Source organism: Colius striatus, chromosome 12 (genome assembly GCF_028858725.1).
Source record: "Colius striatus isolate bColStr4 chromosome 12, bColStr4.1.hap1, whole genome shotgun sequence".
In the NCBI taxonomy this organism is placed as follows: domain Eukaryota; kingdom Metazoa; phylum Chordata; class Aves; order Coliiformes; family Coliidae; genus Colius; species Colius striatus.
This window is the reverse complement of record NC_084770.1, coordinates 15,001,998-15,027,882: the sequence shown is the minus strand read 5'-3', so window position 1 is coordinate 15,027,882 and position 25,885 is coordinate 15,001,998. Positions and strand designations below refer to the sequence as shown.

General features: G+C 38.9%; 1 protein-coding gene across 1 annotated transcript; it reads right to left on the bottom strand.

The window, feature by feature from the left end:
- Positions 1-378: 378 nt before the first annotated feature.
- On the bottom strand, positions 379-21,953 carry MCCC1 (methylcrotonyl-CoA carboxylase subunit 1). The gene is made up of 19 exons (XM_062006015.1): positions 21,879-21,953; positions 20,655-20,701; positions 19,777-19,916; positions 19,257-19,352; positions 18,973-19,094; positions 17,843-17,990; positions 17,166-17,287; positions 15,928-16,039; positions 15,519-15,600; positions 14,411-14,538; positions 12,528-12,711; positions 11,561-11,670; positions 10,143-10,359; positions 8,955-9,041; positions 8,333-8,382; positions 5,993-6,130; positions 4,572-4,679; positions 3,474-3,545; positions 379-1,985 (listed from the first exon to the last, which is right to left on the bottom strand). Exons 1-19 carry the CDS (start codon positions 21,935-21,937, stop codon positions 1,866-1,868), a joined length of 2,142 nt encoding a protein of 713 aa, XP_061861999.1. The 5' UTR covers positions 21,938-21,953; the 3' UTR covers positions 379-1,865.
- Positions 21,954-25,885: the final 3,932 nt, after the last annotated feature.

The window sequence follows — 25,885 nt, the reverse complement described above, 5'->3', positions numbered from 1 at the left end:
GCAAGCAGTGCACCTGATGGACTGATAACTTCACGCTGTGAGTTTTAATGTTTTGCTACAGATTCAGTATAGCAAAGTAGGTCTAGAAACACAGCAATGTCACACAGAAAGAAAAAACCAAATGGCAAGCTGCAGTGTCTCCTCAGGATTAAGTTCATGTTTCTGTACGCAGATACAATTTTTAGATAAAACAAGGCACTGAACTTACCTGCAGTGAAATGCATTATGACTGTGGATTAATGCCTCCTAAATGTGATCTGCAGATTGTGGTCTGTCAGATATCAGATGATGATACATAAAACTGCTGATTAAAAGCCTTTAATACACAAACATAAGCAACCAAGGAAAGAACAAAATAGTGAAAAATGAATACAAACATTCAAAGTTAAGCTTTTTATTTGGCAGTACATAAAAAAATCACTGTGGAAATATTCTACAAGATGATCACTGGAGGGTAATATTTTGTTAGGTGGCCATTGGATTTAAAGGCAAATTGAAAAGTATTATTGTATGCTTTCAATATACAGACCATCCAGAGCCATTGCCTTTTTACAATGTCTGCATTGCAGGCAAGGCTGCAGTTACAGAATCAGATCAGAGAATTCCTCATGATGTATACTGATTCAAAAAAGAGATCTCAGGTAAGTATTAGGACCCATTTGCACACATGTAACTACATCACTACAGTTGGGAAACATTGCAGCACCTGTCTTTGTTCCTTTCTGTACTATAAACCATACCATTGTCTTAAATTAGTATATCAAAAATTCATATGAAGAGCAGAACTTCACTTGAACTAAAAGGTGAAAAGATTCTTGAAAATTTTGCAACAATTAAAATGGGGTTTTTTTTCTCTTTTCCTCTTTCTCTGAGATGCTTTTAAAACAAGTTAGAATAAATTTATGGCAAATGATCAGTGCACTGCCTCTGAGAACTATTTTCTTTGCATATCAAAAAACCTCCCAATTCTCCCTTCTGCAACACTGCAGATACAAAATATCATTAGGAATAGTAGCTAGATATTTCATATTGTTTAAAAGACTTTGGTATACTTCATTCCGGTCAATAAATAATACATGAACAATATGGAGACATTAATAAGGGGTTTTAAGTCAGTATTTTACTTTGGCACACTTTCTAACTATTAAATAAACTTATATTTTTGTGCTACTACTTCATGTTTAAAGGTCAAATGATATTTTTAGAAAGCAGTTATGTTCCAGCTTTGGTAAGTGTAGCAAATGCTCCTATGTATTTGAAAAATGCTTTGTATCTGTTATTTCAAAGTATTTAAAGTAATTTTTGAAATGCCAATTTTCACTACTCATTGAGGTTGATGGGAAAAAAATCCGACAAAAATGACTGAGAGAGATCCTGGGCTAAAGAACAATCCTGAATTCCCTATTCAGGCAAAAACATAAGCCACAAATAGGAATTTTGCCAGAGAAATGAATTCATGAAACAGTTGTCACCTTTCAGATTTCAAATCCATGCTTTCACATCTCAAGCCAAAAAGGCAGCTGTGAATGAAAAAACAGGCAGGAGAACCCTAGCTGTCTGTAACAGCCCTTACTAACCTCTCCCATCCTTTAAGATGACTACATCTTCCCGTCTAATGCCTTTTCACAGGCAAACATAACCACTGAACAATCACATAGGCCCACGAGCTATACAGACAATTACAGTATAGTGATATACAAATTTCAGTGAAGTTGGCATAATTTACAGTCAAATGATGCAGAAAGTGCAGAGGAATCCAATTCCCCAATCTATTATACAAAACAGTTTGCTGGAAGTATGAAGAAATCTTCTCCGGAGAGAAAAATCAGCAAAGTAGAAAAAATAAAATGCACCTCCCTTGACATTTATTTTGACTCAGCCTCTTCATCCATGAACTCAACCAGTGGAGCATGTCTGTCGGCCTGGGCACCTTCTTGGAAATTAACCTTTTTTATCACTCCTGCCTTTGGAGCTCTTATGGTGTGCTGCATAGAAACAGAGCAATAGTGAACCAGTAGACTACTTATTTTTATTCCTGTCTCCAGCAAACGCTAATATTATTCTTTGGTGCAATCAGAACAGAACACACAATTACTTCCTCTGACACGTGCATATTTATTTTAAACCTTCTTTTAAAATGTTATCCTAGCCCTTTTTTGAAGGTTTTTTTTCTCATCAATATTTGTTTTGATCATTATTCTGAGGACAAAAATGCCCTATAATGTTCTATTTTGAAGGATGAAGAGCTGAATGTTATTTTACTTTGCTAATAATTCTTGGTTTTGTAGTAAATACCAGGCAGAAATAATGCAGTTTTAGTCCAAAATGTTAATCATTCAGCAGATTTGTTCCCTTAAGAGGAATCTGCAGATTTACTAAAGCTATTTTTGATTGCTGGCCAGGAGGGGTCTTTATTGGACAGTCATCTGGCAAATGCCAGATGAAATAATAATACAGCTACTAGTGACAGTAAAGGCATAGCATGTTTATACCAGTCTCCAAATTGCTCTACTTGTTATTGTATCAGGTTAGTTTTCCAGTTAAGTTTTATTTCTTAGTAGTCTTCTACAGAATCTGATACCAAATCATGTAATATCAGACCTTAAAGCCTCATATCTAAACAAGGATTTCTTTACGTAATAATTTGCTTTAAATTTCACATTTTATTTTTTCAATAGCAGTGAGAAAAAACAGAGACCAACTCAGATAATCTAAGTCTAAAATACCAGCTCGAGACACACAAACATTTAACATCCAATTGCTAATAATGTTGTCTGTAACAGGGTGCAGGTTTTGTATTTCATGTCATTTTACTGTAACTTACAAGAGGTCATGGTAAGGAAAAGGCAAGTTTTCTCAACAATGTTGATTCTGCTCCCACAAACTTCAGTTTAAAAGAAACTAACAGCCAGACTAAATCAGTTCAGGATACAAAAACTGTAATTCAAGCAATCTGAGCCATGCTCAAGCAATGTGACAAGATATAATAGCCAACATGGAAGGCCACTGAATGCCACATGGGCAATTACAAAGGATTTTTAGTGTACTCTTGGTAACATTTGATGTAAGTGATAATATGATATTAAAAAAAATAATCCTGGGCACTAACTATCTGCAGGAAGTAACTGCAGACACTACATATGCTGACATGACAAAGAGTGAGCAGGATACTCAGACAGTTTTCTGCTAGAAAAATGACAGGAAAAGAAGGGAAAGGATTGACAAAGTTAACCAAATGAATGTTAAAGCATCTGCAGAATACCATGGATTAGATAACCAGCATTTGTTAATAAAGTAACAGCAAATATAATCCTCTAAAATCTAGTCAGATACAACACTTGTTGTACAGCATATGCAGTGATACTGACATCTGCAAGCTACACTCTGCACCATACTTTAATAATGCCACCAAAAGTGATTAAATTCTGACCAGATATTTTCTTAGTAATTAAAACCTTCTATATGTCACTTACCTCCATTTTCATAGCTATCATAACCATTAGAGGGTCTCCAATCTGAACCTTATCCCCTGCTTTCACAAACACCTACAATTCAAGAGAAAATAAGGAAAAAAAACATCATGCATGTCTGTACCATTAAAGTCACCAGCTGGATCCTGGCCAGCACAATCCACTGAGTGACTGTGGTTTTGCAAAACAGCCTCATACTTTCTTTCCTATTATTTAATGGGGTATCTGAGTTCTCTACGTAATACCCAAAGGAAGTCGGAGGCTATAGAAAGAGATCCAGAAACAGCTAACAGGATGACCAGGAAGCCATTTATGTATCAAAGAGACACTAGAAGAGATAATGTGTTTTCTAATCTTTTCTGGGCTTAAGAGCTCCTATTTTTAGAGAGAAAGTACTGAACTTCTTCCTGGAGCCGGTCCCTAAAGTTGTTTTTAAAGCAAAATCCAGAAAGAAGATTGCAGGAGCCACCTCATTTTTCCACAGTTACTCTGAGAATGTTCACTCAGTAGGTAAGAGATCCATGTGCTACTGTACTCCACCCTCTGAAAGGGTTCATGCCTCTCTGTTGCTAGCAGAATCCTTTAACTACTGAACCCTCCTGGAAATCTCTTTTCTGCTGAAGCTTTGTCACTTCACAGAGAAATATAAGAGACTTACAGAGCTAAAGAAAAAAAAACAAAACCAGAAACAGAAGCAGCAAAACACACAGCTTAATAAGAAAGGCATTTTGAGTACTTTTTTTTCATGTACTTCTAGCACCTTACTCCTTACTCCTTTGGTTAAATGAAATGGATCAAACAGCCTGTAAACACTTCAGGGAACTTCAAAAGTAACTGAGATGGAGAAAAAATTACCTTCAGATCTGCCATAGCTCTGGGAAAAAAACAACCAACAAAACAAAACTAGAAGCCTCAAAAACTTTTGGGTGGCTGCTGAAAACTCACAGTAAACAGACCTTTTTCCAAGTGGGAGAGTCACACAGCACTGACATTTCTGGCCCTGATTCTTTCCTGGCAGTACAGAAGCAAGCACTGCTTCTGGAAGAGTGAATCTGGATGTATATTGGAGAATTGGTTTCCTACTCATATTATTGTAATTACCTTTTCAACTGTGCCTGTCATGGGTGCCACAGCACCACTTTGCACTCCAACTGAGCTCACTGCAGATAAGTACTTGGGTACAGGAAGACCAATCCGAGCACTACCTTCCTACAGAAATAAAATCAATGACATACAAGTTAACAACAAAATAATGCCACTAGTACACATGCTGACACACAGGGAAAGAACAGTTCTAGTTATAGGTAAATGAGTCAACTGTTTAGAGGGCCAGGCCAACAAAAGGACTGTCAGTATGCTTACAACTTTGCCAATGTCCTGATCCTGCTAAGGATCTGCAAGGAAGGAACTACCCTTGTGAAAAAGAGGCTCCACGTGGACTTTTGTACCAAACCCACACTTTCCCTATTCACACAACACCAGCACAGAAGGGTTTAGAAAATGCATGAAGGCTGTTTGCCCAAGGGGTGGGCAGGTTGCTGCAACACGACAGACACTGGCATCTTTGTTGCCAAGCACTGTCAACAACTGTTTCACAATTTACAGTAAAATGGATTCAGCACTAAGTTTAGTGAAAAGTTGTCACTATTATTCAAAAATCCCCTAATTCCTCTCAGACTTACTACTCAAGAGTTTCCTAAAGATTCATTCTCCCCCACATCCTGCCCATACCCTAAAACTCCCATGATTTCTTCTAGATCCCTCACCCCAGACTCTGCTCTCATAAGGTAGGAAAACCAAGCTTTGCCATTCCAGTATCAGTTATCTTGTCCTCATCATTGGAGCAGCAAAGTTGTCATTGCATTCTGCTGAGAGTCGAAAGGGACTCCGAGTTAGCGGTTAATTACTGAAACTAATACTTCATAATTTACGTATTTAGATTACATTTTCATTGAGTTCCTGTAGGGCCCTGTGACCTTTTTAACTCCAAATAAAAAATTACCAGCCTAACAATGCAAATTAGGGTACCTCTTCTTTCAAGTGCCATTAGTTATTTGATGCAGATAATGTCATGGGAACTCAAAATTCCAATTTTTTATTGTCAGCTGAAGTTACCCTTCCTCAGACCAGTATTTCTTTCTTTTTTAATGCAACTGAAATAAAAATGTTACAAGCACTTTCAGATGACTGTCAGATTGAAGCAATTGCTACTGTTCTATGCCACACTCAGGTATTTGACCATTTTAATATTTTGTGTTCCTCCCAACAATCGTTTGCAACTCTGATTCACCTAATTGTATTTTACCTTTCTAAAAGCAATTCCTTTTCTCATGCACTTGACATTAAGCAGCTGACTTCTAATAATCCCTATAAATCCAATGAGCATCAAACCATTAGGTTAACATTGGGTTAAAAAGTTGAAATCATGACTCTCTTTCACATTCTCTTGCAATTTATATTCTTCACTTAAAAAGATAAAATTCTAAATTGTATACTTGTGATAATACAGAAAGGAACTTTACCGGAAAGAAGAGATAAATGGTGTTGTCCAAAATGACCAGTTTGGACTTACACACTGTTCCATTCACTGAAGACTTCAAGTAAACTGAATCACCTTCATTGAAAATCTCTCCAGAAATCAGGAACGTTTTGTCTTGAATCTGAAAGTTGAATGCTTCAGTAAATTCTCCATGAATAATGAATCAGAAGTTAGTATTTGTAGTGCACACTCATAACCCCTGACTCTTCATACATAATTCTGCATATTTTTTTATGCCTTATGCAATCTTTATTTTGTAGTTTACAGACTATTCTGTATCCAGTGCAATCACCTCAGAAGATAAGCTAATGTAGGAAAATTTTTATCATAAACTATGCAATAGCACTCAAGTAAAATACAAAGGTACACTGTTTCTCGGGAAAAACAAAAGAAGGAGAATATTCAGTTTAGTGAGGCTACTATAATCCAGTAGTTTTAATTTGCCTGGACTTTCTTCAGACTGAAAAACCCATACTAGTCACCTGACATCACATGATTCAACACTGCTTTCCAAAACACAGGTAGCTTCCTCAGTCTTGGAAGGTTATAACAAAAATCTCCAATATATCCAGTAAACTCACAAAGGAGTAGAGAAGAGCATTAATGAAAACAAGGTCAATTAGACACCAAAACTACAAAAGAAAGGCCAAATAGAAAGGTCATTTATTTGTAGGTAACCCTTTGATCTACCTCAATGGAAACTGCACTGCTGACACAAATTCAGAAAAAAATGACAGTAAGAATATGCACTTACTAAGTGCATTATAGTTAACTGATATTTTTAAAGTCTAACATCACTGAGCAAAGAATCAGAGACTTGCTGGTCTTTCAGGATATTATGAATAGAGAGAAACTTCAGTCTTCATTTATATAGTTGCATACTATTTTCCCATTGAATTAAGACATGTATTGAAAGGATACTGTTGATCTGATACTCATCCCTGAGAAAGAAAACTGCTTGATTTCTATGCTGAGCAGGGGTATAAATTAGGGCAACACCTTGCCAACACCATCAGTGCCTGCCAGTTCCACAGCCCAGCAATCTGCTCTAGCTGACTGGCCTCAGGACAGGTTTTATAGCACTCCAGAGGCATTGTCCTCCTCATAATCAACTCCTGATTCTGTTTCTTCATCTCGTATCTCCAGCTTCTCTCAATTTCTGTCTCAACTCCTATTCTCTATTCTTCCTTCTTCCATGGGAGTCTACATCCTCCCCAGTTGCACTTCCTCTACCAAAAAAGGTCCAGTCCACATTCCTTCCAACCTTTCTGTTTTGCTGACATTATTTATATGAGAAAGTCTAAAGTGTAAAAGCTGTCTTGCATTATGTCTGCAATCAATACACTCAAAATAAGCTGTGTATTACTTGAGGGATGGGTGTTATCTCAATATCCATATCCGTAGAAATAAGGGTTTGGGTTATCCAACACGTGGCTATACACATGAAAGTGCAGTAATTTCTCACTATTTTTCTAGCCCCCTCATCTCTCTACAGTCCAAGTAGTTCATAGATACAGACCTATAATTCCCATTTTCTGAATATTGGAAACAAGAGCTAAACTACAGAGAGACTGCACTGTCAAGCATGCAATCATGCTAGGTGCCAAATCTGAGAGAAACTCCATTTGACTCCAGGTGATGCAAGAGGATATTCAACACTCAGCAAAACACAATCCTCATAGGCCACACAACTGGAGTCTGTCCCACATGCACACACAAAAATGTCTATGTTTAAAGCATGTTAAGTTTTATGCTATTGGATCTCTATAGTGTAGACAGAGAAAGAAGCCCATTCTATGGTGAGACCATGCAATTGTTTAACCAGATTTACTACTCTCACCATTCCTCATCTCATTTGGTAATTACATTCCGATTTCCATCCACAGAATGTAAACAGTCTTATCTTACAGATAACGCTCTAGAAAGCTTTTATTTATCCAATTCATACACAGAACAAAGCAGGTGTCCTGGGGAAAAAAAAACTCTTTTAAAATGCAGATTTAAATGTAACTTCCACTGTTTTGGAAAGGGAAATTTAAGGATGAAGAAAATAAAGAGAAGTATCTTTAAACATTGGAAAATAAATGCTCTTCTTGGCCTTATTTTCAGGATCATTTTAGTAGCCAATTGTTTTCCATGCAAATTCAGCATCTAGAAATTTCAGTTCAAAGAGTCTACAAAAATGGCTGAAAGCAAACCAAAAAACCCAATCCAGTGTCAGTAACTTCCAAGGAACTTTAGTAACAGTTAATACCAAGAGATGTCTACAAGAAACTAATTGTCCTTTTATCTAGTGAAATACATGAAAAAATGGGACTTGTACCTGCATGCTGTATGACCCTTCTTGATTGTAACTTACAGCTATATCCACAACTGTTCAATAAAACAAAATATGCTTATGTCAGTAGATTTAATTATAAGATCTGGATAATAATGTCACACAATAATTAGTCCATCTTTCTTGAGAATAAAAAAGAAGCTTACCAATACTAAGAAAAGAATATGTACTCTCAGATTAGCTTAGTGCACACTGAGGATTTCATATAGAACTCTACACAAATGTTTTTCAAAGGTGAAGACCCAAAGTTATGCTCTGAAATCTATATTAAGTTACCTGGAGAGCAAACAGGTTTTTGATGGGAAAATGTGCTGAGCACTTTCACACCAAAGTGATGTGAAAACCACATCAGTGGCACTCACTGCATTTAAAAATCTCAACCTTATTCGTTCAAATGATGAACATTTGTAGCATTATTTGGTTTACACCTCCTCAAGGTCTAGCAGCGTGCATTAAGCATGCAATTCTTTGAATTCTCAGCTTAAACTGCATACAAGTAATACTGTTTCTATTTGCTGTTTTTTAGCCTGAATTTTCAAGCATCAATTGAAATAGTTTCATCCATCAACTATCTCCTCTCCCTCCACACACTTCTTAATTAACTTACTGTTTTCCCCATCCAGCAGAGACAGTTTTCTAGTATAACATATATTTATTCTTCTACCAGTACTGGATGCAAATGGTGAGAATTTATCTAAAACACAAAGCATACAGGTACATTACTTTCATTCAACTTTGGCAAAACACAATACTGAGAGCTTACATCACACAGTCCCTATCCTGCAATTACCACCATCATATTTATATATTTATACTGCAAATAAAAGGTTGCAAATAAAACCAGTGACAATCCCTCACTTGAGCTTCCACACTGAATAAGCTGAGGCTGTGTAACTTAGAGAAATCATGACCCTAACAACAGCACTTAGTAAGGAGGAGAATATTGACTGTTTTGACACATTCCCTGAACAGGACTAGAAAGCATGACAGCTCAACTGTAATTTAGTAGATTCAGATTAACCTTCAGGTGAAGTTTCCAACTGTTAGAGTAGTCAAATATGGCAGCAAAATGCCTAGGAAGACTGACAGGTTTTCTATTACTTGGTGGTTTTGAGAATGGATCAGATATACAGCTCTGAGATGTTGCCTGATTAGTACATCGTCTCTTTAAACAAGGGATTAGCATATGGGAATCTTTCCAATCCCACGCTCTTACGTTTCCAGGATAAAGTGCATGAGGAAAGAAAATTAACAAGGTTGTTGGCAATGTATATTAGATTTCTAGAAAGTTTTTGTTAACAGCAATCACATACCCATTGGTATAGCCATTAACAGTGTCAAAACTCAAGAATGTTCAGCTCCTGGAGTCCCGTTCATTCTCTGAAACCCTACTGCCTCTGCCAGTCCTAGCAGAGTCAATTTTATCTCTGAAGACCTTGGACCAACTGTAGCAATAACACTGACAGATACTCACCATTTATGTTTGTAAAAAGCAAAGAGCACATAGTGACCCTGAGTGTGAATCCCAAGGTTTTTCAGATAGTGCCTGTCTGAAGTGTCGTGGGAGGAGGTCTGTGTGTTACAGTGGTGACATATTCAGTATCTGTCTTTTAACAACAGTTATAGTCTGCCCTGTGTGTAAATATCTGATGGGTGCCAGAACACAGAACTCTGAGCGGACACCACGTAAGGCAAAAAGGGAGCAAACAAGCTGAATAACTGCACATGAGCCTCCAGCACTGCCTTGTCCAGTCTCAAATAAAATGAAACAAAAGAAGAGAATAACGAGTCTTACCGTCTGACTGGTCTCTAAAAGCTTCTGTTTGCATTTTCTCTTTCAGTATGAGTCCCAGAGCTGCCTGGCACAGAACTTCATATGGAGTTGCCTTTTTGGTTGGAAATAGTTCATTATGGTGTTGAGGAATGAAATTAGTGTGCACATTTCCAGCCTCAAACTGTGGGTGTTCTGACAGGCTCACTAAGAAATCAGTATTAGTGCTTAATCCTACAATCTGTGAAGAAAAAGAAGCACACTGCCCAATTGAAATGAAGTTATGAACGAATATACAGCTTTCTGCTCAACTTATACACAGATGACAGATGAATCTTTCTTCAGACAGTACCAAACAAAACTCAAAGCCTATCTGTAACATGCCATTACCACTACTAATTAAACCATTGCTTTTAAAAAGAAAACAAGAGTAGCTTTTCAAAAGCATTGTTTTCAAAACACTACCTTTGCCCACTGAGAAGTCAAAGTTTCCCAGTAAAATTATTCCAGAGATAATTTAGGAGAAAACTCTGTTTCAGTAAATCATGCTCTGAGTATTTAAAAGAACACTCCTAATATGAAAAGCGCTTCTTATGAAAAATGAGTTACTGATATTCCACATTTGATCTTTTAATAGTAACAAATGCTAACAGTGAGTTTTATAGATTTACTGGATGCTACACATTTCCTGTACAGCAAAATAACTCAGCAAACAACAGAAAAGTAGAAACCATTATTTTAGAGAAATTGGTGAAACTAACAACTCTATGGGCAGAACTACTATGAAAATTCTAAGAGGATTCTTTTCTCTTTTTCACTGGCAGTAAACGTCAAACACTTTCAGTACTTCGATTATGTTTACGTTGTTGATTTCAATGTACAAATTAATTCGGCACAACTAATATTCAGTCTCAACTCCAGTCAAACCTTCTGAGTTCGACTTTTGAAAATAGATACAACACCTATAGTTTTTATAAGAGAAAAAGGGACCACTTCTTAAAAAGAACTGACAGCATTAAAAACTCTCCCTATTTCCTTATCATACGTATAGTCTGAAATGTAATTATTTGTAGAAGTTTGAAATTGCAAGCAAACATCATCTGACACAAACTCCTTTAAGTCTGAGAAACATCACACTACAGTCGAAAATGTTGTTTAGCCTTACTCTTCTACAAAGCCCTAGCTTCATCCAACTGAAGATATGGCAAACAAGAAAAAAACCTACCTGGAAAAAAACCCCTGAACCTCACGCTTATCTCTACTCACTCCACCAATGGTCTGCGAATTAGGGAAAAGTACAGCTGCTGCAAACAAAGAATGAATCTGGAATGGTAGTGGCAATGCAGTGCTCCCTCTCAGAAACTACTTTTGTTTTACTGTAGTATTTTATCTATATTTTGTCAGCTCAAGATCTGAAGTCATACTGGATTCCTTCTACTTACGTTATATTGATGCAAACTGTATCGCAACTTTCTCAGTGCTGCTTGACGGTCCTCAGCCCAAACAACAAGCTTTGCAATCATTGGATCATAATGAACAGAAACCTCATCACCTAAAATACATTAAAAAATGCTGTAACACTTAACGAAATATTTCTGAACATTGCTAGTGTATAGTGCTACACACCAAAGGGCATTAAACTCTGACACGATTGATGACCACATTTCTCTATGTCCTCAAAGAACATTAATCTCTAATGATGTGATCTGGCATTTCAATTCCAAGGACAACTTCAGTACAGACTTTTGTAGAGGCTACATTACTCAGATTCAGTTTTCTTTGTTGCAATCAGAATGCAGGATTGAGAAATTGTGATGAGAATATAATCAGCATGATCCAATGGACAATAATCTGGGTACAGATAAATAAAGAGGTAAATAAAATATTCAGGGATTGACCAAAAGTACATAGAATCATAGAATGGTAGGGGTTGGAAGAGACCTTTAGAGATCATCTAGTCCAACCTCCCTGCAGAAGCAGGTTCACCTAGATCAGGTCACATAGGAACATGTCCAGGTGGGTCTTGAAGATCTCCAAGGAAGGAGCCTCCACAACCCCTCTGGGCAGCCTGTGCCACTGCTCCCTCACCCTCAGAGTGAAACAGTTTTTTCTTATGTTTAAGTGGAACTTTTTGTGTTCCAGCTTCATCCCATTACCCCTTGTCCTGTTGCTACCTACTATAGAAAAGAGGGATGTCCCAACCTCCTGACACCCACCCTTTAGATATTTGTAAATGTTAATAGGATCTCCCCTCAACATGGACAATCATATGGAATAATAATCCTATAGAGAGTTGTCATTGTAACAACACCCTGTCAGATAAATTTATTTAGACCAAAGAAGGAATGCTTACAAAGAAAGGCTTTTGATGTTGAGTCTTTCTGATTACACCTGTGCCTTCAGTTTTACCTTGTCTGACTCCGGTTTCTATCCTGGTGAAACTGTCAGGTGGTGGAGTGGATAAGTGCAACAATGGCCCAGCCCCTGGCATAAAGTTATTATTAGGGTCTTCTGCATATATTCTAGCTTCAAAGGCATGGCCCCGGAGCAGAATCTCTTCCTGCGTTAGGGGAATCTTCTCTCCTGCTGCAACCTGAAAACAAAAGTGTTTTTTTCTTTACTGTGGGATCAATATTCTGTAGCGCCAGTGTATGAAATATTAAATATCTTTCTTCTAAATATAAACAAGTAGAAAGTACATTTTAGAAAGCACAGGAAGTAAAAAAGCAGTGGGTCATAAAAGGCCAATTCTAATTTGCTCCTTCCTTTTCTCTGGGAGTCACTAGTCGAAGGATTTTGAGGTATTACTGTGTAAGCTGACCTCCTAGCATTTCACATGGCTAATACATAATGGAAAAGCAGTCTATCTTTTTTTCTATTGGTTATATCAAAAAACAATTGAATGTTTAAGTTAAAACCTGGTCAGCTAAGACAAGGTTTTATTAGAGAAAAATTGCTCCAAAAGCAGATGACAAAACGTATTATTGGCATCCAGCACTACTGGCACACACCCTTGATTCTTCTGGATGCTGAGAGACATGTATAGTTAAGGGAATTTTTCTCTAAAGGGATTTCTAACAAGTTAACAACCTTTAATGGTGAAGGAAACACCATTTTACTACCCATTGGATTCTGCATTACAAATACAGAAATGACAATAAACACCAATGCATTAGATTGAGAATGAAAAAGCAGGGCATCTAGGGATAAATTAACATCAGGAAGCCTGCTGAACTTCAGGAGAGGAGAACTTTTACCAGGTTGCTACACAATTTTCATCCATGTGGGAAAATACAAGTTCCTGTTAAAAAATGGCAGCAACATTTCATCTTCTTTTGAAATGTTAGGGATTTTCCATACTCTGCCTTCTGCCACCAAACTATGGATTTCAGCAGAGACAGCAGAATATTGCTTAGTCGGCAAAGAAAGGGTAGTGCTACACAGTTTCACAAAAACAACCTCTCCAAGACATTTTTCATCTATTGACTCCTTAAGCCACATGCCAAGAACACTGCATCTTTCCACCTTATTCCTTTCTCTTCCTTCCAGTATTGCTTGATTCTGTTCCAGCTTAGCACTCAAAGCTTAATTTCCATCCCCAGATCAGGAAACCAAAAGTTCCTCATCTTTGCATCAGCATTTCCCATTTTAGTTTTCTTTCTAGTTACACTAAACACCCCCTCACCTTATCTACTTAAGCTCAATGTGTGCTGCTGTCTTCACTTTTGGGTTTATCTAACCAGAAGCGTTTTTCATTTCCAGTTCCCCAAGGTCCAAAGCTTCCTGTTATCATTCAAAGATGTCAGTAATCTCTCTGCAACTTGGGTGTGTGAGGAAACAGCCTGCTTCCAGTCCATACAACTATACATTTATTTTAGAACATGACATAACACCAGACACATGTTTTTGCTAAAAGTTTTCCTCCTATGGCCAGATCCACGAAGGATTTTTGAGTCAGTGATACATTTGAACTACAGTTTTAGAAAATTTTCAGCATGGCAAGGGAAAGATCAGGATCCCATCCTCCTACTTTCTGTATTCTCTATAACTTCTATAAATAGACTTTAAAAAAATGTTTCTCCTCTGCACAACTGGTGAAGCCTTGTTGGAATTCAGAGCATCTACACAATACTGTACAATCAAATACAATTCCTTGGAAGCAAGGGAAACTCTTCCTTATAAGTTAACAGAAGATGAGTATCTGAAGACCAGTCTGGCCTCTCATAGGCAATATCAGAGTACTATTTGCCAGACAAGAAAAACTCTACATATAAAAATCAATTAACACTTACCCTAAGCTGCCATTCCACCAAGTCTGTTCCAGTGATCATCTCTGTAACTGGGTGCTCTACTTGCAGTCTGGTATTCATCTCCATGAAGTAAAAATTATGTTGGGAGTCCATAATAAATTCCACTGTTCCTGAAGTATTTAATAAAAAGACACTTCAGCAAAACAAGAATTCTTCAGAACAGACACCTAAGACACTTCATTCATTTGTGCCAGCATAAGACTATTATTTCTAAACCAGATGTATTGAATTTCATCAAATTCTATACAAAATGTCTTAGAGCACTGGCACAGGCTGCCAGAGGGGTTGTGGAGGCTCCTTCCTTGGAGGTCTTCAAGACCCACCTGAACATGTTCCTATGTGACCTAATATAGGTGAACCTGCTTCTGCAGGGCGGTTGGACTAGATGATTTCTAAAGGTACCTTCCAACCCTGCCACTCTATGATTCTATGAAAAGGACACATAATTGAGGTCTGAAAACAGTAGGGCTGTTTCCTTGCACGTTTACACGTGCTGTGCTGTTCAGTAGCCACTCTACAGTAAAAGCTGCATATCATTGCAGCTGTAAAAAGGGAATCAAGACTCTTTAAAGTATTGTGCAGATGTATAGGACAGGAAATTAATCTTAAAAATTAAGTATCCAAACAAAGTAGTGAGAAAATAAAGTAATAAATAGTTTTAGCAGATTATTTTTCATCTGAGAAATGGTGTGGACTTTACAGTCAGTAAGTTGTGTTTTTCTTTTAAAGGCTTTAGTGTTTGTGTATAACGTATCATTCGTTGTGGAATTCTTTTTCCCTTGCTCTGCTCAATCTCACTAACATTAACAATGCTCACTTTCCAACAAGCTGGTTGATTAAGTTATCTGTTCTGAATTGTTTCTGTCTATTCTTCAGCTGCCACTGGTATGCTCATTTCAGCTCAGGCCAGGTATGCTAACTTCAATTTGTAATTACAGTAGAATTAGCCATGTGATTACTCGCTTAAACCTCAAAAAAACTGGGTACGTGTGTCATAACTTAAAACAATCAGATGCCACTTGCCTTGAGGCTTAAAGTCTTATTAAGTTAGAAGCATGCCTTTGGAGCAGCCATACCTCCACAGGCTTACCTGCTCCCACGTAATTCACTGCTTTAGCCGCTTTGACAGCAGCTTCTCCAAGTCTTTTTCGAACTTCAGGATTAATTCCCGGCTGTAAATATAAATAATATCAAGTATTTGAAATTATTGTGAATCTTGGTTATAGTAAACCCACTATGCAGGGATTATTTTGTGGTATTCAGCAACTAGTGAAGTATTTATCAATGTTATACTTGAAATCTACATAATTTTTCCCTGAGAATCACTTTCCTAAAGAAAACAATTTTTTTCCAATTGGAACATTTTCTGCAGTGAAATTAAAAGAGGTACTAAGAGTTACAAAGAAATGACCACCTTCCTCATCAATTTGATAGGGGCTAGCAATTCATTTCAAAATATCTCAGATGGTAAAAAAATATTGTAAGAATCTTCTGCTCACCCCTGGTGCCTCTTCAATGATCTTCTGATGTCTCCTTTGCACGCTGCAGTCTCTTTCAAACAAATGCACTGCATTGCCATGCTGGTCACCAAATACTTGGACTTCAACGTGCCTGTTCCATAATAACAAATGTTTCAATGTATTTCAGTAAACTGCTGCTGACTTCACCCAAACTGACTTTGAACTTGCACAGACTCATGAACACTTCAGTAGGATTTCTTATTAGTTTAAGTGTCTGCCCTCAAATAGCCAAAAATGTAGAAATGAGGCTGCCATTATGCAGGATTTCAACCATTTTAGACTTCTTCAATCTCCTAAATCTGAGACTGTAAATGCCAGTTACCACAGTGAAACCTCATAGCTTGTAGGATAAACTTGATACATATCTAAAGGCTGTTACCTCTTTATTAGTTATTTTCTTGTAATAAAACTAGAAGTTATTTGATAATGATGATTTCCCTCATAATTTACTGTGTAGCAACTCATAAGATGCAGCTGCCCTAGTTCAGAAATGACATTGTTTGCTTCAATATGCCATTTCTGAAGACAACTATTAGGTGGCAGAACTTCATCCTATGTATAAAACTAACAAAAATCTGTCACTACTGATAATCCTCTGATGCTAGCAAAAAAAGTTCACCAAGAACTTAATGAGATTTTTCATCTGAGAGGCCCTAAGTTTCTTTAGAAGAAATGCTTGCTTTATAGTGATGCTTTGAGAAAAACAGACACGAAGTACAAGAGTAACAAATAGACCTCTGTGAGGTTCTTTATGAAGTTCTTTATTAAAAAATTAATTCCCTCAGTTTCATAGGCCAGCAAAAGACTTTCCCTTCTGTTCTAAATATTAAAATGGATGAAGATTAATTAGCCTGTTTAGGATACCTGTGGGTAACAGAAACACGACAACAGCTTGACTCAGGTCTATAGTTTAAATATTGTAAAGTGATTATTTTCTTTCTAGATGTAAATTGAGTTTAGAAAGCTCACCCAAGGAGGAATATCAAAGTTATTAAATGTTACTGCCATCTCTCCCAAGCAGCAGTATTTTATTTCTTATCATTCAAAACAAAGTCACTGCAAGAAATTAGATACATTATAAACAATTCTGACTGAACTAACACCTGCCCCAGTGCAAACAAAACACACAAGACCAATTTCATTCTACTACTAAACCAGCTGTGTTTATTTAGTAGAATAAACTTTACAGTGTTTATATCAAAATATCCATTTCTCACCTTGGATTATCCACAAATTTCTCAATCAGCATTGCATCGTCATTGAAAGACTTCTTTGCTTCTCTCCTAGCTGACTCTAGTTGGTCCAGAAACTCCTTTTCTGAGTGAGCAATTCTCATGCCCTAAGATACAGGGAAAAAAAAAAGCATATTTAAATGTCTAAAATTATGATACACAACAAAAATCCTTTTTGCACACAAACAGCAGAGATGAGTTTAACTAATATACTTTTCCCTTCTTTCTTAAACTACAGCAAAATTGTGTATCAACTTCAAGTAAGATGATCCTACTAAGTCCCACTGAAAGTGCCATAAGTGTAAAAAATAGATATTATCATTCCATTTACACGAATGAGTACAAAATTCAATCACAAAGTAACAATTTAAAGCCATCTAATTTCACACAAACAAATCCACGGGACAAATTTTCTGCTTATGTAAATTACTGGAGATGCACTGAAATAAGCAAAGTTCTTCCAGTTTATACCAGCTACTTATCTTGTGCCTGACTGCATAACAGGAAATTAGATTACATAATGCTAGGCTGAACATTAACAATAAATTCTAATGAAAAGTAGTTTTCCAGTTTCTTTCTTTTCAGATTTGTTACAATATTCAGTTACAGTCACCAAGACACAACAACTTTATACCATGTGATGAACAGATTAATTCTTTTACCTTCCCTCCGCCTCCACGAACAGCTTTAATCATTACTGGATATCCTATTCTCTTGGCATGTTCCTTTAGACATTCATCTGATTGATCTTCTCCATGATAACCTTCAACAACAGGAACGCCAGCAGCAGACATTATAGCTTTGGAAGTGCTTTGACAGAATAGTTTTATGTTTAGAATGATAATAAATATCCTTACTTTAAGCTCCAAACCTGTCTATGTTCCCAATGCTAATTTTCCTCACAAAAGCAGTTCCATTGACCTCAACAGCACTATTTACATTAATGGGTTACATACAATTGGATTGTAATTAATCAAATGCTTCAAACAGGGATTTTTTTTCTTCAGGCCCTCCACACAAAAGCAGCAGTCAGTTTCAGGCTTGCTATCTTTTGACCCACATTACAGAGACCAGGACATTTTCAAATTACAACCCTGTATCCTGCCAAAACTATATTTCAAGTTTACAAAGGCAAAACTCTTTTCTTGATACAGGCTGGGTACACACCACACATAAAACTCTCAAGTATAACAACTGTAACTTCAAATACACATGCAAAACTAGTTAAATTACAGACATTATTTAGTCTCACATTAGGAAGTCATAAAAAAATTAACTCTCTGAAATCAACCTTATGCAGTTCATGTGTTAGTAATAACCTTATTTCCATATTCCTGATTTATACTTCACACCCTGGAAATATCTCTTTGATCTAAGTAACTAAGAAGATCCTTTGTGATGAACAAAACTTATCACCCCATTTTACATGAGCCACAATAACCCCTGATGATATGGTGTTTCTTTTCCACTGTTCTTTTGTCCAATATAAAAGACATCCAGTCTGGCTACTGAACTCTTATCTACATAACACTGCAATGCCCCAATTCTGGAAATTAGAATCAATTAGATATTTAATTACCAAAATCCCAGTAACTGATCAATCATGATGGTTACCTGTGTCTACAGAAATTCTACAACCCTGGAGCTTATTTCTTTGAAGAAAGTCACAAAAATAATAGCCCCTGAAAACTGACAGAATAAAACAATTATGGAGCAACTGGTCACTTGTTAACAAAATTATCTTTGCCAAACTGTAAATTGCACAACCAAGTAACAAATCTGAAATAGATACCTCTTAATACCCATATCTCTGATAGCAGATGAAGGCGGACCTATGAAGATGATGCCCTCTTGCTTGCACAACTCTGCAAACTCTGTGTTTTCTGAGAGGAAACCATAACCTGGATGAATAGCCTAAAATAGAATAATGTTACCAGCCTATATTTACATCAGTTTAGCTTAGAAAACCCTGAAACCTCAGTACAGTACTAAAGAAACACAACATGGAAACACTATGGGTAAAAAATAAAGAAGAGCATGAAAGTAACAGAACATTTAAGGTCATGATCTACTTACCTGTGCTGCTGAGACTTTAGCCACCTGCATTATTTTCTCCATGGCCAAGTAGCTCTGCTGTGAAGGTGCTGGACCAATGAAATATGCTTCATCTGCCTGTTACAGAAAAAACATGTGTATCACACACTGTTTATTACATAATAAAAAGCAAATGTAACAATTTCTGAGCTAACAATATTATTCATCAGACTGCTGGCATGCAGCAGTTTAAATCACTGCCTCTCTTCAGGAGAGACTCAACTGGGTAAAACAAATCCTTTCTTCCCAAAATCCCTTCTCAAACCTCCAGTGGCTACTCTGGAGCTAAGGGAGTCAAACTTTAAGGCACTTCCTGTAAAGCTGTCATGTGCTGAGACGAGAGACAAAGCAAACTTTTCATTGATTCAAGGAAAACTCGGAAGCAACTCTACAGAGGTGAAAATCAACTGCATTGGCACAAGCATCTACTTTCATATTGAACTTATCAATGAGAAGTACTGCTGTGACTGAACATTAATGACAAACAACGAATATACTTCACCATTGCTACATGCATGGAGTTTCTGTCTGCTTCACTATAAACTGCTACAGACTTCACACCCATTTTCTTTGCAGTTCGCATCACCCTGCATGCAATTTCTCCTCTGTTTGCAATAAGAATCTTCCCTATGTTGTGACCTCCTGTTTAAAAGGATAAAGCACAGTAAGCTGTTTTTAAAAGAACTATATCCTTAAGAATGTTCCTGACAACAAAGCAATTAAAAAATTCAGATTTCTTTTTCATCATTTATTAGTGTTTCTGCATTTCATCCAATAATGAAAAAATATGTTTCATCCCAAAGCATTTCCTTATTAGTCTTGGGATTTTTTCCTTAGAGTCATTATGCAGAAGTATGTTTAAGTCTTTTTTTTTTCTTTTCAGAAGCTAAGAAATATATTCTAACTCATTTAAAATAACACTTAAATACCTGAAAGTTGATCCTTGTATTTTTACTGTGTATTTTATGGACCAACTAGAAACATTTGTGGTGTGACAACAGGGTCAGTTTAAATCATCTTGATAAATATTTTTTTTACTTTCCTTAATATGTTGTTTAAATACCATTATGCCTAAAAAACCAATTCTCACAGACTTTGCAACAGTTACATCAGAAAAGGGCTCAGGAAAACACCACATAACTACGCAGTTTTCATTAAGCTGACCGTACCTAAATATGACAGATAAAGTTATTCAAAATGTTTGCACATTAAAGATTATTTGTTAGGTAAGCTATAGGATACTGCTTTCAAAAACTATACAAATACTGAATATTTACTTCAGAAACCTATACATTTTTCAGCAAGTAATAGTCTAATTGTAAAACTATCCAGAGTACACAAGCACTTCAATCCAGTAGCTACAGAAGTTAGGTTTCCTACCTATTGTTGAGGCCCACTTCACAAATCTTTGTACTTGATTCCATTGCCTGTGCAATTGTAAACACAGAAGTGTTACAAAAGTAAATGAAACAGTGGCAACTGAGCTACTTTTCAGGTGAGAGAAAGCCAGAACAAGCAGAGCTCTGAAGATTTTGATTCAACTGTTTATGCAGAACATATTCAAGTACAAAAAGGAAGGTTGTATAAATGTCACCAGATCTCTCCTTAAATGTTTTAATTTAGACACAACAGAGATTACCTTCTTGCTTTATTAGCAGTATTCAAGTTGAAATTGTCAACTGGCGTTTTTTAAACAAATAAACAAGCAAACAAACTTTTAGTGGACAGAACAGCCAATGTCTGCCATTTATTATAGAGGAGGCAACACAAGCAACCACAAAAAAGAAAAGATTAAAAAGCAAATTGCATGGAGAAAAGGTGTAAGAGAAAAAATGAATGTGAAAGATAGCAAGAAAGAAGAGCCATGTAGACTTCCAGAAATGAAAACTTAAACCTCAAACGTCAGATAGCAAAGGGGAAGTGGCTGGAAGTAACCTCTTGGAACTGTTTTAATTTACATGTACATCAATTTCATACTCTTGGATCCAGCAATTCTTAAACAACGTCAGTCAAAAAAGACACGAGACGTCCTTGACACCACACAAGCAAAAGCCGAGTTCAACAAGGAGCGAGGAAGCCAGTGCATTTCCTAAACAACTAATGAGCAGCTGTCGTGGTCACCGGGTGCTGCTGCCCGGGACTGCAGACAGCAGAGACGTGGCTACAGCGGCACGTCAGCGATGGATATCAAACCCGGGGCGGTTTCACGGACTCCATCTCTGCTGTTAAAACTATGCTTGAAACTCTGGGTGGGGTATTTTCGCTCGCTCTTTCCGCAGAGCCCGGGGTACACGTGGCCCCGACACACGCACCCGGCCTCGGCACGGAGCAGCGCGCCGGCAGCCCAGCTCCCCGTCCCGCCCGAGGCGCCGAGCCCCTTCCCCGCTCCTCCCTCGGGCGGCCCGGCTCCAGCTCGGCTTCGCGACGCGTCTCCCCGCGCCAAGCCCGACAGGGCCGCGGTCCCCGCTGCCGCCTCTCAGCTCCCGTTCTCAGCAGCGAGCGGCGCGGCGGCCTCCCCCAAGGCAGAGCGCAGCGGCAGCACCCGCCATGGAGGGGCCGCGGGCCCGGCGCGCCCAGACCCGCCGCTCCCCGTCCCGCACTCACTGCCGCCGCAGCGCCCAGAGGCAACCGCAACCCCGCTCGGCCACCGACAGCAACGCCATGTTGCGAGCGCGGAGGCCGGCGGGACGGAGGGGAGGAGAGGGGAGGGAGGGGGGTGTGCGCGCCAGGCCGGCCGGCAGTGGCTGCCGCGGCGGGGGCGGGAACCGGGGGGGCGCGGCCACTGTGCGGGCACGGCGGAGGGGAGAGCCCGCGGCGTCGGGAGGTCACCGGGCCGGGAGAGGTCACCGGGCTGAGGTCACCGGGCTGGGAGAGGTGGGAGGGCGGTCGAGTGGTCGGTCCTGAGCCGCCTGGGGCAGCAGGTGCAGCAGCTCTCTGGGGAGGGACAGAGCCGAGAGAGGCGGCGGGGCTCGGATAGCACCGAGGAACTGGGCAACCCAACGGCATCTCGAAGTAAGAGTCACCTGAAGGTGAAGAGGTGCACGCCGCGGATCCCCGCTGCGGAAGGGCTCCTGGCGACGTCTGTGGAAGCGACCGCTGTGCACCCACCGTGCTCCTTCGCGAGTGACATCGGGCTTGTAATGGAGCAGCGACACGAACTGTGAGGGTGGTTGGGAAGGGCGTGGGGATCCCCGGGTACAGGAACATCCCCGTGCCCAGACCCGGCTGCAAATCTCAAAGCTACCATGACATTGGAAGAGGTTCATATGGTTGTGGCACCAGCACATCCCCACCCTCTCACAAAGGCTGGGCCCGCTCCTCAGGCCTCACAGGTTTGCTTTCTCCCTGGTGTGCCAAAGCCCGGCTGCAGCACCCTGCTGTGCTCCTGGCGGGCAGAGAGCTGGCCATCCTGACTCGCCGTGTCAAGCTGGATCTCACAATGCTGCAAGAAAGGAAGGGTGAATCCCTAAGGTCACCTCATTTGCCTCTGCCATACTGATCCACTGCATGTCAGTTAACAATAATCATATAATCCTTTAGGTTAGAAAGGACCTTTAAGATCATAAAGTCCAATGGTTAACCCAGCACTGCCACGTCCACCATGTCGCTCCGCACCACGTCTACGTGGCTTTTGAATACCTCCGGGGTTGATGACTCAACCATTGACTTGAGCAGCCTGTTCCATTGCTTGACAACTCTTTCAGTGAATACATTTTTCCTAATATCCAATCTAAATCTCCCCTGGCACAACTTGAGGCTGTTTCCTCTTATAATGTTTGTTACTTAGGAGAAGAGATTGACCCCCACCTTGCTACCACCTCAATTCAAGTTGAAGAAATTGGATGGTCCCTTGAACCCGACTGCAGGTTCAATACTTTCTCTAAAGATGAAATTTAGAAACCAAACTATTGAGTGAAGCTACAACTTTTCCACAAATCATTCACTTAATTCTTCTCCAACATAATATGCTGACAGCATAGATCCTATTTTTGTCTTTTGAAGTCCCAGCCTTAACAAATTTGAGCATGTTTAATTTGCCTGTAAACAGAAGATGGCAGCATTTATGTAGCTTACATTGAATGTTGGGAAGAGCTACAGATACTTTACATACATCAGAGGTGGTAGAGGAGTTTATGCTTTGACTAGTAGAAATAATGGAAGATGCAAACTCATTTATGTACTTCAAATCTCCTGGTGAATGGCATCCTGCAAGCATGACTTTTGGGGCTTGTAAAGTCAAATGGGATCACCAGATTGTATATGTAAAGATTTGAAAGTGCAATGTAGTAAAACAGAAACACAGAAAATCATTTTCTCATCAGTAATATGCTTAATGGGCATGTACACAGACAGAGGCACCGTGGTGAACCTAGTGATGTACTCGATAGGTCGGACTGGCAACATTTTCAGTTTCATTGTGGAAGCTGCTTTAACGTAGTAATTTGGGCACTTCGTTGTTATATAATGTACTGGCCCTCTTCTTCTCACAGCCTTGCTTTTCAACTGAGGGGCAAAACAAGGAACATTCTCACCATGAGCTGATTGTGAACATAATTTGTTTGAAATATGAATTAATTTTCCTTGAGGAGATTTTTAAAATGTCGTTCCATGGCAAAATGAATGAGGTTAAACATTGGCTGCACTTCATGAATCACATTCTCCAGAAGTTTCTGGGCTATAGGAAAGCCTCAGCAAGGCTGAGGTTCAAAACCAAGATCTGTGTTTCTAATTTGTAGATTTTCTGACTCAGTTTGAACATTTTCCTTTTTCCTTTCCCCAAAAACCATTTATTTTGCTTCTGCACATGGGAGATGGAACCTACTATTTTTTTTTTAATTTTGAAGAAACAGGTAAATAAGAATCTGAGTCAAATTATTATTTCATTAAATACTTGGTAGGCACAAACTTCATAGGCAAGAAAAAGGGAAATGCAAGTTTTGTGACGTTTTGTGGCCAGCTGGGAAAGCCTAGATGCTGATGAAAGCCCAGAAATGTCTGTGTTGCTGTGGCTGATCAATTTCAGATATGCATACCCTTGCCTTATTGGCATGCAGTGGGCACAGCCATGGATGTGAGAAAGTGCGTGCCATCTCCAAGCATCTTGTCACCCTGCTAGTGAGAGTTAACTTCATAGAAATCTTTCTCTCCTCACCCTTGTTTTCCTCAAATTGATGCTTTAGAAAAAAATACTTCTGTTTTCTTCTAGACACCCTGATGCAAAAACGTTTTCTCCAGTGGATTCAAAACCTTTGTGCTTCTGCATCGGTCCATGGTGTGACTTACCCACTGAGGACTTTTTGCCTTAAAAGGAAAAATGACTGACTGTTCCTCCATCTGCCATTAAACCTTCTCAAGAAAGAGAGAATTTGAGACATCCAGCAGCCCTTGAGGGTCCACTCAAGACACCAGCTCCCCCTCCCATGGCAATGAACATGTAGAATTCCCCATCTAAATCCTAGTTTATCAGCTGAAATCTCTCAAGTGGGTATTTAGCAAACTAGCTTCTAAAACTAACATGAACAAGCCAGGAACCTTCTTTACTAAATAAGAATATCACTTAAGTGAACCTGGCACTGCATTTAGTGTTGTATTAGGCCAAGGAAGTTCAAAAGAGCAGAGCAAATTGACCCTTCTCTCCTCACAGCCCTGCTTTTCAACTGAAGGGCAAAACTTATGACATCCTCATCTGGAGATGTGAAGCCATGAAATGATGCGTTGTGTAGGAACAGGCACTGGCATTACAAATGGTAGCAGCAAGTGAAGCATAATGCTGGTATTTTGTCACTGAGGGAAGTTTCTTTCTGCTGCCCTCACTTGCACTTCTCTGAGGTAAGTTCCTGAATCAGCTGCCAGTACTATCTGCTTTTCTCCCACATCTTTACCACGTCTTCTGCTTTCCTGCAATCCATCTAACAACCTTTGCTTCCTTAGCCATGAAAAGCATGACATGTTAGACTTATGCAGCCATTTCAGAGCCTTATCTTACCACAGAGAAGGTGGCATCCTGTTCCCCCATCTGTCTGCCCACTCCTCTCTTTACTAGCCAACTCAACTCCATCACGCAGCCTCTGGGGTTTCTCTGACAAACCTTCAAAGATGAAACTGAAGAACTGAAGAATTTTTGTGTACCATCTTTTATTGGGGTTTACCTCATGCAGTTATGATATTTTGAGCTGGCTGTTGATGTAACAAACCACAAAGTCATATAGAATCATACGCTGGTTTGGGTTGGAAAGGACCTTTAAAGATAATCTAGTCCAGCCTCCATCTTTTGGGAAATTCCTTTGACCAACATTGAAGCTGTTGAATCCTCAAGTTTATGTGTGGTGTTTTTCAAGCTATTTATTTCCTGTCATTTGTGGAACTGAACACTGAAAAGATGCATTCTCTTCAGAAGGCTCTTATCATAACACTTAAGATTATTATCTGTGAAAGCAGTCAAACGTGAAGTAACAAGTGCTCATCACATCTGTCATGAGTTACAGTCTGTCTTTATTGGACCAACAAGAAACAAAAAGAGATCTAGTCATGGACAGAAACATAGGGAATTCAGATACTCTGGTACTTGTGGGGACATCAGCAGAAAACTGCACAATATTTTCAATACCTTT

Coding starts and splice junctions, on each gene's coding strand:
- MCCC1 (XM_062006015.1), bottom strand. CDS start 21,937: ATGGCGTTGCTGTCGGTGGCCGAGCGGGGTTGCGGTTGCCTCTGGGCG. Junction 10,360..11,560: donor ACAGTTTGCATCAATATAAC/GTAAGTAGAAGG, acceptor TTTTCTTCACAG/ATTGTAGGATTAAGCACTAA. Junction 4,680..5,992: donor CCATTTATCTCTTCTTTCCG/GTAAAGTTCCTT, acceptor TTATTTCTGTAG/GAAGGTAGTGCTCGGATTGG.